General features: G+C 38.3%; 1 protein-coding gene across 2 annotated transcripts in view; it reads right to left on the bottom strand.

The window, feature by feature from the left end:
• Nucleotides 1-12,760, bottom strand: part of calypso (ubiquitin carboxyl-terminal hydrolase calypso) — a 523,758-nt gene that overhangs the window by 373,645 nt on the left and 137,353 nt on the right. For both annotated transcript variants that reach the window (XM_067101808.1, XM_067101809.1), the window contains exon 6: nucleotides 5,488-5,662. In XM_067101808.1, the coding sequence (XP_066957909.1) occupies nucleotides 5,488-5,662 (175 nt within the window). The remainder of the gene's footprint in view (nucleotides 1-5,487; nucleotides 5,663-12,760) is intronic.

Here is a 12,760-nt window from a genome sequence, read left to right as displayed (position 1 = left end):
CTTACAATTGCGTTTTTTGACCATTTCGGTCGAGTCAAAGTTGACCGAAGGTTGAAATTTTTTGTAGTCGACGTACGGTATGTCCACTTGGCACCCAACAGACAATTTTAGTCGACGTATGATATGTCCAGTAGGCGTTTAAGGCTTAATTGAATCCTTGTATCCCTTTTGGCGGAAGGATCCTGATCAGCTTCCGAGAGTTTCATGGGGGATTGAATTCCTTCTGGAAAGTTTCCCCCACGGTTAGCTGAAGGTAGTGTCCCTGATCCTTCTGCGTTCAGCCAGGTCATTTCGGTAGCAATATCAACTTCATTTGTAAGGTAACCATCTCCAAGAGGAGCTTCTTCTATTTCCACTACAGGGTTAACCTGGGAGGTATTGGTGACTGATGTTACTGGGTTCTGGCCCAAATATAGATCTTCTGAGAAGGGGTCAAATATTTGCTGCCGGAGTTCTGCCAGAAAAATATAATCTCCCTCTTCCTCTCCCTTGCTGAACCCTAGGACCCATCGTGACAGCTTGAAACGAGCTGTCTCGTCCTAAAACTTGCTGCCAAGAGCACACTGCAAATTTTGCACACATCTGGCGACCAAGCAAATCTGTCTTGTTTTTTGCAAGAACTATGCTCATTGCAGGTGGAATGGGCTGTACCCACTGGCAAAAAGCGAACTGAGCAATTTGCTACAGAACACTGGAGCTGAGAGTCCTGCATAATGGTGGCCCTGTAGTGAAAGAACCAAGTTGTTGTTAGAAACTAATTAGTATAAGTTGTTTTTAAAAACGGACACTTTTGTAAACCCATGCTGTTAGCGTATTACATCTTACAGGTTAGTTTGATTACTAGTGTGTAAATGTAATACCTTTTATAAAATATCCAAGTTAACTTAAACCATTTTAGGTTCAGGTTAGTTTGATTACTAGTGTGTAAATGTAATACCTTTTATAAAATATCCAAGTTAACTTAAACCATTTTAGGTTTAGGTTGACTCTGACAGCATATAGGGCTGCACTGCTTAAACTGTTAGTCCTTTTGCAATGGCTATGTGAAATTTTAATTTTAAACTGTCATGCCATGTGGACTAATCTTCTATAAACTAATTGTTTAATAACTAACCCATGCTACTGTTTTATATGGCTTAGGTTAATCCTTCTAGTATAATCTACGTTAATCTAAGTATAGAAGATCTCTTAGAGGATTCTCGCTCAACCTATTCTAAGCCGTTTCTTTTTCTAGGTTTAATTAAAAACCTAAGGATATAAGCTACACAAAAATTAATCCTCTTATATTCTGGTTTTTTGTTTTTCATAGCCGAGACTACCTTTTTCTGATAATCAGCCCCACTGTTTCTAAATTAACAGTAGGAACATTCCCTTAATAAGGATTTCAACTTAATCTAGTTAAGCTATTACCTGTTCTACATTTATATCACCTGTAAGGGTACAGGCTTCACAAGACCTTACCAATGTTATTGACCCTAGAATACTGTTTATATGTACTCCTAGGCTTCCCTTACCAATGTTATTAATCCTAAAATACTGCTTATATGTACTCCTAGGCTTATTGTTCTTCTTAGCCTAGTATAGGGTATTAGCTAATCCAGATTTTTACGGACCACACTTAAATGTACAGGCTATATAAAACTAGCAACTTGCTAATAAGTAAACACACAGTTAGGCTACTATTTTTGTCTAGCTCAGGCTGACCACCTCCCTTGTTTGTATCCAATCCTAGGCTATTTGGTCTATTACATAAAATAGTAACCCAACAATATATAATCTTACAGCCAGGTTATCACTTACTCTAATTTAGGATACTGACTAATCTGGACTATTTAATTCACAAGGGTATGGTTACATAAAACACAACTGCCTTAGTATGAAGCCTTAAGGCTAGGCTACCATTTCATCTGGCACAGGTTAATATTTTCATCTAGTTCTAGATTACCATCTAGGAAAATGATTGTCCTGGATTATTTTAGATCATACTTAAGTATAGAGGCTATAAAGAGGGAAAATTTTGGTTTCCTGTTTATCAAATTCTAGGATCCTTGGTGTAAACTAGGCTGCTGCCTAGGACCATATAAGAATATGTCTTAAAAGGCTCTTACTTACCTTAAATTGGTCTACTACCTAATCCAGATTATTTAAATCACCTTTCGGACATTTAATCCTAGGATATAGGCTATGGACAACATCTACTAAATTTACATTATTCACACTGAATTTCTTAGGCTACCACCTACGCTACTGTGGACATCATTATCTGAAAGGATTATCTAAATTAATAATAAATTATGGAACATTTCTTTAGTTACACTTCTAAATTGAATGATCATGTACTCTGAAAACAAAGTCCGGTTTCTGGATTCCGTATACAAAACATTTGTTCCACAGTTTAAACTAAGAATTTTTAACTGGAGCTTTGGATGTTTCTGTGATTCTTGCTTATGAAAACAGTTTGAAATAAAGCTATTTTGTAAGGAGCACTGAACCGTCATGCATGCAGCTTCCACTAGCAGGGGGTACTGGTGCTGGTCTTTTGCCTGCCCTGCTCATTAACAAGATGACAGACTTCTTGCATTTTTTGACATAGATAAACTGGGTTCAGCTTCACTGAGAGGGAAAATGCCCTCTTATCTTTGAGTCCACTATACTCTATCACGTGTCAGTGTTTTCATTACGACACAATACCCAGCTACAAGACCAGGCTGGAAAAATATTTCTTTGATACTAGTCTAGTCACCATGGAGCGCTGGCACACCATGGGGGTAACTCGTTGAGGACGAAACAAGCGACTACGCTATAAAAAATGATTTACAGCCCACAAAAATAATCTAAGCCTTCTGAGATGTGATCTGTTACTAAAGATTTATTTGCACAGATTACCTGTTCTTTGAGGAATACAAGTAAGTAAGTAAGTATAGCTTAGTTTTACCAGACCACTGAGCTGATTAACAGCTCTCCTAGGGCTGGCCCGAAGGATTACACTTATTTTACGTGGCTAAGAACCAATTGGTTACTTAGCAACGGGACCTACAGCTTATTGTGGAATCCGAACCACATTATAGCGAGAAATGAATTTCTATCACCAGAAATAAATTCCTCTAACTCTTCATCAGCCGGCGGCGGGAATCGAACTCCGGCCCATCGAATGACGGTCTGAAGCTCAACCAACTCGGCCAACAAAGGGCTTGAGGAATACAAGATGATGGTTTTAATTATATGGAGAGGATGGTTATTAATCGAAATATCTATTAGTATTAATGTCAAGGCCAATGGAACACTTGTTTTTTAACTGGCTTAAAATATTACTTTCTTAAAAATCTTTCTGCTTACTTTTGGTGTATAATTTATTCATTCATAAGGTAACTTGAAGTGCAAGAATGTGTAGAAAACTTCATAAGCTTTCTGGCCAGAAATTGTTAATACAGAGATGTGAATGCTAAGTGTAATGTATTTTTAGTAAGCAAAGAAATCTAACACACCCAGGCCTAGGAACAAAATCTTGGCTTTAGCAAAGGAACAATTTACTAGTAAGCCATAAATTTTGAAATGGTTAAGAAATATAATTTAAATCATTTTATTTTTATGAAAATCCAAATACTCCTTTAACAAATACAAAATAAATGGTTTCAAGATCATTTCACTGTTGCTACTCATTGTAGACCTATGTTACATCAGGTGGTTCATGTTGCGCCGCCACTATATTGGTTGCTTCACACACACTCCGCTCACCAGTTGATATTGGTGGATGCATTCTAATTTTGTATTTACTTTGTTTGAAAATGTTTTGTCACTGTTTTTCTGAAATTTGGCTACACGTGATACATTCTTTTAGTTTTGAAACATATGACAGATTTCACTCTTATGATACATATTATGTGGACTTTTTGATAGCGTAGTCACTGTTTCGTCCTCAAAGGAGTTACCTTCCACGGTCTACCAGAGCTCCATGGTGACCAAACTAATATCAAAGAATTCTCTTCTAATTTAGTTGGTCTTTTGGCCAGGTATTGTGTCGTAATGATTAACATTATAACACATGATGGAGTATATAATGGACTCAAAGATAACAGGGCACTTTCCCTTATCTTCAGCGAAGCTGAACCCAGTTTTTCCAACGTCAATTAACCTGCAAGAAAGAGAAGTGACTATTGCGCATGCGCATCCGCCCTCTTGTTTACAACCTGGCCGTTAAAAGACCAAGGAGCCATTACCTCTGTTTGGTCCAAAGCGAACGGTTCAAGTCATTACCAGCCCCCCCCAAAAATTCGACTTTTTTCTCCGTTTTAGTATTGAGGATTATGGAAACATCAAAAATAGCAAGATAAGTGCTCACTATTAACAAAACAGTTGAAAGTTTTAGTTTTAAACTTTTAGAATTTATATAATTAGTCTTAACCCCTAGGTGCTGCGGCAGAAAACCAGGGGCCATATTGATGGTGAGTATGCCAGGGGACATATTGATGGTGAGTATGCTAACTTATCGCTGGGAGATGGGTGACAGTACTACAACAAAACCCAGCATGCTTAGGTAAGCCACTATAGAATTACATCCTAAAACGGAAGTTCGTGCATAGTTTCTTGTTCCTTGGTATCAAAATCTGAAAAGTATTTGGAATAAGGAATGGGACTTGAACTCTGGCTTGACCTTGGACTGGAAATGTTATTTCCTTTGGGGTGTTGGGATTAAAAAGCGAGAGCTTAAGTCCTTTTTTCGTCCCTCTCAATTTCTTTTGTAAAGCTCCTTTAAGGACGAAACAGCGACTACGCTATCAAAAAACAAGTTTTGACGTAGGAAAAACCTATTTTTGGTAGTCGCTGTTGAGTCCTCAAAACCCTCCCACTTCCCTGATGAAAAGGCGTGGGATTTGGGCAAAGGGATCAACCTGCATTGACCAACAGAGAGTAATGGCTCCTTGGTCTTTTAATGGCCTGGTTGTAAACAAGAGGGTGGATGCGCATGCGCAATAGTCACTTCTCTTTCTTGCAGGTTAACTGACGTTGGAAAAACTGGGTTCAGCTTCGCTGAAGATAAGGGAAAGTAAAGTGCCCTCTTATCTTTGAGTCCATTATATACTCCATCATGTGTTATAATGTTAATCATTACGACACAATACCTGGCCAAAAGACCAACTAGAAGAGAATTCTTTGATATTAGTTTGGTCACCATGGAGCTCTGGTAGGCCATGGAAGGTAACTCCTTTGAGGACTCAACAGCGACTACCAAAAATAGGTGTTTCCTACATCAAAACCTGTTTATTGTAAGGAATAATTCTGTTTTCACATTGAAATGAGAGTAAAATATGGAGCATGTTAGTAACCAGTTTGTGAATTTTGAACGAAATCCTGTGCAATCACGTCGTATCACTTAAAAGCATAGCTGTACCTTCACCACTTTACTTTGTTATTCATAAAAGTTTATGAGTTGCTGCAAAATATCGCATAATTCTTGACCATTACGTTAAAACCTTACAACTACCTTACCTGTGCCTTCTAAGAGCAACCAGCTTCCTTTTATAAGCCGTAATCTTATCTGGAACAACTGCCATAAGGTTAAAACGTATGTCATGATAAGGCTCTCCACCAGTGGCAATACCAAGCCTCTCTGTAATTACACGTCGAAACTTTTCTGTCCAATCTTCTCCTTCAAGCCAAGGACCTGTAAAAAAGACTACTTTTAACCTTTTGACTTAAGACATTTTGCCTATACAGTACAAAATTTTGGCATCCTTTTTTAATTTCCAGTAATGAATACTGTAAGCACATCTTAGCTGTAAACATGTTACTTCCCTAAAACTTCTAAATCCCTATGTGCTATAAGGCTCTCCCAATTCCATTTCAGCACTTTACTTTTAGGTATCTAAATTTTTCTTAGGTAAAAATTATTACAGTATTGCATTCATTGTTGCTTACCAAAAGCAACGAAAATACTGTTCAATCCTACGGCAACTACAATGAACAACTTTGGATGCATGGATGAAAGATACTTAGGGTCAAAGCCAAAGCTATCAGCATTTTCCTATCTGCAAATTCACTATGATTCCTAATTTTCCTGCTATCAGATGCATGTTCTGCAAACTGACACCAACCTGCTTCAATCCAGACACATAACTGAAATAAAATATGCACAGCAATAAGCAAACCAAGTGGTATTGTTATCATTTCAAAGTGAGTAATGTTGTTATTATTAATTATCAAGATTTTAAAATATCACACATTTTCATAAAAGGACATCATGTAGAGCTGTCATTCATGGTCTGAATATCCTCAGATACATCAATTTTGAAGTACTATGGATGAAAGAAACAGAATAGCTAGTAGCAACTGCTCACACACAGACATTGCACGCACACATCGGTGGCAAGTGAATGTCCACCTAACTGCTTTTCATAAAAGGAATTTGATCTAGTGAGAGCAATGAAATGGGAGATGTGCATTCAGTATATAATTAATGGATTTACACGAAAAATGTTTTGCACTATAAAAAGTTAATCTGTTCATATCAAACCTATTGATCCAATGGAGCCAGAATCGCAACAGAGTAACAGATTCTGCAAGGATCCCATGAATCCAAATGAGCATATGAGGACAGATTAGGTCAAGAACCACACACAGAAATTCTCATGGGATGCTGTCAGCAGTTGAGTAGCCCAAAAAGTACAGCAAAGTATGTTCTGATACATCAAAACTGGTGCAAAGATCAGCTAACCACTCATATGAAATGTATAAGCTCAAGACCCTAGAAGACTACATCTCTCAAGAATGAATGAGGGATGAGCATGGTTTACAGGTTAAAAGGTTTAAAAGTCATCAGTGGGCAGCAAAGGCAAGGAACAGGTCACTGTGCTACTGCACAATGTCCTTAAGACTTAACATACTCATGTATGCAGGACATAGGGAAGCAATTGGAGGCTGCTGAGGACTCATCAGGTAGAACAATATGACCACTATAGCTCATAAAGGCAGTAAGGCTGTATGAATGGTGAAAATCTACACAGCAGTGACTGGAAATTTTACTGTGGCCACCATAATGGGAAGTCACCAGCAACACCACTCTGGGATTAAGAGGAGGAGGTGGAATAAGAGTGCATTACAGCTTCCACTGTTGGTAAAATGTGACATGCTGAGAACAATGGTCCGAAGTACAAATCTATCCCCTTGTGCATAACATCTGAAAGATAAAAAATGTCAAAGTTGACACACACCTCCACATCCCTGCATTAAAAATGGCTGAAATCAAAATGTTCCTCTTAAAGACTAAGGAAGATACGAGGGCCCTAATCTCACAGCACTACTCTTACCTGGGCAGCCTCATCTTCTGAAATGACTACTGTATACTGTATACACCTGAATGATGACCCACCTCACTCAACATAACAAATTTTAACCCTTGCTGGATGGACATGATCATAGGAACTATAACAGGTTTTGAGTGAACGCCAGGCTAATTCATGAGTATAAATATTACACGCCATATGGTTTGGATGAATTTAGTGGGAAAGATGTTCTTATCACTTCAATGGGCCATAAATGACTCATGGCAACTCTAGTAGCTCAGTAGAGGACAGAGGGGGATCAGTGTGCCTTGAGATTTGATGGGGGAATGTACTGCCCCTCTCTATCCCAGGATGTCTTTTTATTTAGTAGCTCTTAAATATAACCAGGGATTGCTGTTGGTTTTAGTTCTTACCTTTTATGACACTATGTCAGCTATGATTGTAATTTTGCAAAGAAAAGTGCAAAGAAATATTAGAAAAAACATGTATACCTCACAAAAAAGTACTGCATCTCCCCATCTCAGTAAATCTTGTAAATATTTTACAATAAATATACTCAGAATTTGTTACTTGTTACTGATTTCGGTACTTATCTTTTCTCTTATTCCATGTGCATTTGCACATCTTCCTCTTTCCACTGATGTGTTTTTTCTAAAATTGGTCAAACAAAGTTTGCCCCGGCTGGGGTGTGCTTAATATATATTTAAAGATCATTTGTATTTTTCCATAATACACAAATCACAGCATTTTATAACATAGCATCCCTGGCACGAGATCGCAATGGTCATTGAAGTCTTGTAACAATGTGGTTATTTGGTGGCATGCAAGGTGTGTGACAGGGTACTACAGACTCGGCTCTTGGTATCCCTGTCACCTATTCCTTCAGCTTACTAGTTGAGATGGGATTAGGGTAAATGGGTCTGGTTTGTACAGCTAGGCAAATTACAAATTATCTTTAAAATCTGGTAGTTGTTGACCAGAACAAAAGGAATCATGACACCTCTTGGTGCTGAGCTAAAGAGGTAGGACAATTACATGAGGACTGGCATCAACTCCCAGGAAGGAAAGCCCAAATGGAAGGACAAAGTTGTCATATAGGTACCAACACCTTGCAAAATGACAACAAAAATGCTCCTTGCTTCCTTGCAGGGGAAGGGAAAGCTGGGTTTCCCTTCCCAAGAGGAAACCAATACCTGTGGGCACACAATTATGGAAAAAGTTCCCAAATCCTTCAGCAAGGAGCAAGGCTATCATAAGAAAGAAGGGTAAGTGTGTGAATGTTTCCTACCCCAGGTAGCAAGGAACAAAAACAAGTCACAATGATGGCAAGAAGTAATGGCAGCACTGTACCTCTGTAAAGCCTCTTATGGATCTAGGGATTCCTTTTAAGCAAGAGCTACGTGTATGATAATGAAGTCTTAAGGAATAGCTAACAATGCACTCTCCTGGACTCCACACCAAGAATCCTCTTTCAAGTTAAACCATGGGAAGCTCTGACCCATACTGGTTAAGCAAATTGGCAGAGAAGAAAGGAGATCACTTATTGGAAGGCTAAGACTCCTCAAAAGGTGGGATAAAGACCAAACAAAAACTGGCATTCATATTGGAAATAGTAGACTTGGATCAAGACTCTACCCTGCTCTAGCACCTGCACTTCTGTTATCTCCTCTCCACCAGGGTATTGGGATATTGGGGACCTGCATCATCTGGTAAAAACTGAGTGTAATGCCACATAATCAGTCAGCAATGGGCATTTGGCACGCAAAGCAAACGGGATAGCAGCATTGATGAACTCAATACTGAGCTGTACATATAATGCACAGATTGTGCAGAGATCGATACAAGCTATGCTGAACACAAGCGGAGTACAGACATCTTTACAGATACACTTATCTACACATAGTACAGTAATGTCTCCAGTTGAATCATTTCAACATAAGGCATTTTCAATATTAGGCAGATTTTGTTGAAAATTAAAAGGAAAGACAAAATTCAACCAACAATTCATTCAAGCATCTTGATGTTGGTCTACAATGAATGTTCAAATAGCATAAAAATCAGTTCAATAACAGAATGCCAAATCACATAAAAGCAAATGACAAAATAAATAAAATATCACTCAGTAATGAGATATATAACAAATCATTTAAAAGCTTAAAAATTTTACAAATATCGTCTTATTTGCTGACATAAGGCTATGTGTACTGTAAAGGCATAACTACACAGTTCCGGCATTCAGTCATCAGCCATGAAAATATAAAAATCAATAGAAAATTGCCAAATAACACGAAAACATACATAATATGCCTTTACATTAATGTAAACACAGAAAAAACCATGGTTTCAAAATATAAATATTTTTGTCATAGTACATGATGTTCTAGTTCTAGCATTCGGCCATGTGGCACCATTAATTCTTTGCAAGGAATTCAAATGTGAGCTTGCATGCATGTTACAGAATAAGTATTATGTCTAATTTGTATTGAATTTTGTCTTGAATAATGAGTGCCATGGCTTTGAGGAAAGTTTCTAGTGCTAGTGCTCATAAGCAAATGCCATTCCATTGGAAAATAAGGGATATAATAAAACCATGGTGAAAACTTTGCTGCCACCACAGCTTGTTCTCTTTTCAAGCCCACTGAATACATCGACATCACCAATCAGGTAGGCATATATACAGAGTACAGTACTACATGCGTATAATTTTCTTTTGGCTTTTATTTACATCCTTTATAATTGAAATATGCATAGATTTACAGCAAAAAGTTTAACTGTTAAATGACTTACTGTTCGGTGTAAATGTATTAGTGACATTATGAAGTTGCTTGTAGGGGTTTATATGGTGTCTAGGTATTTTTGTAAAGGACTTATTCAACCTAGGTAATTTTTCTACTCGAGTCACATGTCTTGGAACAAATTAATGATATAAGGTATTACAGTATAACCATAAAAGTCCCCATACCACAATGCCTCAGATCTATATATCTGAGGCCAATATATATCCAAATAGTGCAGGAAACATGCAGATGGTCTTACTCTGGAGCGGGACTGTTCGAGGAACAAGCACACCCTAAGATAAACAGAACTGCTTCTCATATGCTGGCAGGTGATCAGAAACTGACCTGTAATCAGCACAAGGATCAGTTCTTTAACAGCACATCAGGAGACTACAAACCTTTGTAAGACCTTATGGAAAGTCATCCAACTTGCTTGAATGGGCATATAGAAGTAAGGGACCCCTTGTTCCCAACTGATCCTTGAGTGTGAGAAAGATCCTTCCCCAAGGAGAGGAAGTACACACCCCCTGGGCTGCTCTCATGATTAGGATCTACTGCTTGAATCTATCTAATGGTGCCATGTGTAGAGCCATGAAACAAGACACTGGAGATCACAAATTATTTGAAACATTATCTCATAGCAGTCCTGTACACACACACACACACACACAGCAGTGGCAAAGCAGGGTATCAGTCCCAGTATTCTGTGATTGTGAGGCACCGAATATGTATAAACACTTGTATACATTATTGCAAAGTATTTATGAAGACCATAAAAAAATCATTGTGGTAACACTATAAAAACCTTTATACAGATGTCACTGTCATTAAAAATTGAGATAAATGTAATAATAATGTGAAACACAAGTACAGAAACACCTGAACCAACAACCTAAAATAAGGATAGCATACTCCTACAGGATCTGAAAGACATGGGTAAACTTATACACAAACCAACATTGAAAACAAAACTACTTTGGTGAGTGAAACAAGATCATTGAACTTCAAACAAAACAGAAATAACTATCAAAACTGAAGTGTATTAACTATAACATTACACTTATGTCCCACCAAAAAGATTAAAATTCAAATACAATATATAAAATGAGACAATTTACCAAATTATGAAAAATCTAATCTGAATGAAAAGGCCAGTAACTATAAATACCAGTTAATCAAAGAAAACGTGTACTTACAGACTACAACAGAATAAATAAGGCAGTTAAGTGTCCTTTCACTTGGTGAAGAAAAATAAGCAATAATATCTAAGGAATTTGGAAGAACTAGGAAGAAATCAATAACATGACATTTTTATAATAAAATCACAATTTTTTAAAGTAACTGTATTTTTCCGAACTATACAAACCTGAGGTCCTTTACATTATTAATTACTTACAGCAGAGCTGGAAATGGCTGTTAAACTCTTGAACAAGGTGGTTAGGCGGTAACTACCGTCCGGCAGGCGGGAATACCTGCTTGCCTGGATGTAAACATTCCAGTTTGCCTTTCGGCCCAGGTTTCAGATTGAGGGGTGGCATGAGTTGGGCATAAAAATGACATTTTTATGATAAAATAAAGTTTTATATAAACTTACCAAACAATTACATAGCAACTAGCTTTCCACACGGCATTCTTAAGAATTCAAATTTTTGTGGTGGCACTACCATCCCTAGTGTAGGTGACAGGGTCCTGCCCACTTTCGGGACTGATAGGTACAATTCAGCAAAGAGCTTCAATTCGTTTGATGCCCAAATGTCCATTGCGGGGAGGAGGGTGGGCTCTGATTATGTAATTGCTTGGTAAGTATATATAAAACTTTATTTTATCATAAAAATGTTATTTTCATATAAGTGACTTACCAAGCCATCACATAGCTGATTCCACATTGAGAGGAGGTGGGAATCATGGACATCTTCTAACCCAAAACATTAATAAAGATAATGACTCTGAACTAGAGAGGTTGCTAGCATTGGGTCAATGCTTGCTGTACCTTAACTGGTAAGAGAGCTGCTTTACGTGGGTACCACCTCTGGTCAGTGCTCATCTTAACCTATAGAGGATGTGGCAGTATTAGCCAAGAGTTGCCTCTACTTTAGTGGGTACTTCGCTGCCATGGAAGTTCACCGATGGCTGACAAAGACAAAAAAAAAAATAGTGCCCTTGCCCTAGGCATAGACCAGAATCAACACAACACTGTCACCTACAACTAAAATAAAGAACCACTGACCCAACCATTAAAACTGGTGGGTACTCCAGGTACACTATTCCCCCAAGCTTCCCTAAACCTTACAACAAGGTGAAGGGACAGAAGAGGGACCAAGAGCCCTCTATGGTTCCTTTCTCAACTATGCCAGCCACGGATCCCAAAGTTGGATCCGAGCATGCAGAATTTGGCACCAAGAGCCCCACTGTTGACGCCTCTTCCAAGTACTGGCTCTGAACTCTCCACAGTTGGCGCCAAGCACCTGGGAGTTGGCGCCAAATAGTGGAGCACGTAAGACTGATGAGGCAGGAGCCAAGTGAATCGAAAAAGAGGGACTCTCCTGGCTGACAGCAACAGCTCGAACCTCACGAGCTTTGACCGTAAGGGAAGATAAAACGCTTCCTGAACTTGAGAATGCACTTCTGTAATCGAACTTCTAAGGAAGAAAGAAGGCACATTCTTTGACAGGGTGTGAAGGGCTCTTCACTGCGCACCAAAGC

Source organism: Macrobrachium rosenbergii, chromosome 58 (genome assembly GCF_040412425.1).
Source record: "Macrobrachium rosenbergii isolate ZJJX-2024 chromosome 58, ASM4041242v1, whole genome shotgun sequence".
NCBI classification, from domain to species: Eukaryota; Metazoa; Arthropoda; class Malacostraca; order Decapoda; family Palaemonidae; genus Macrobrachium; species Macrobrachium rosenbergii.
The sequence above is the reverse complement of the archived record's forward strand: the minus strand, read 5'-3'. Positions and strand labels throughout refer to the sequence as shown.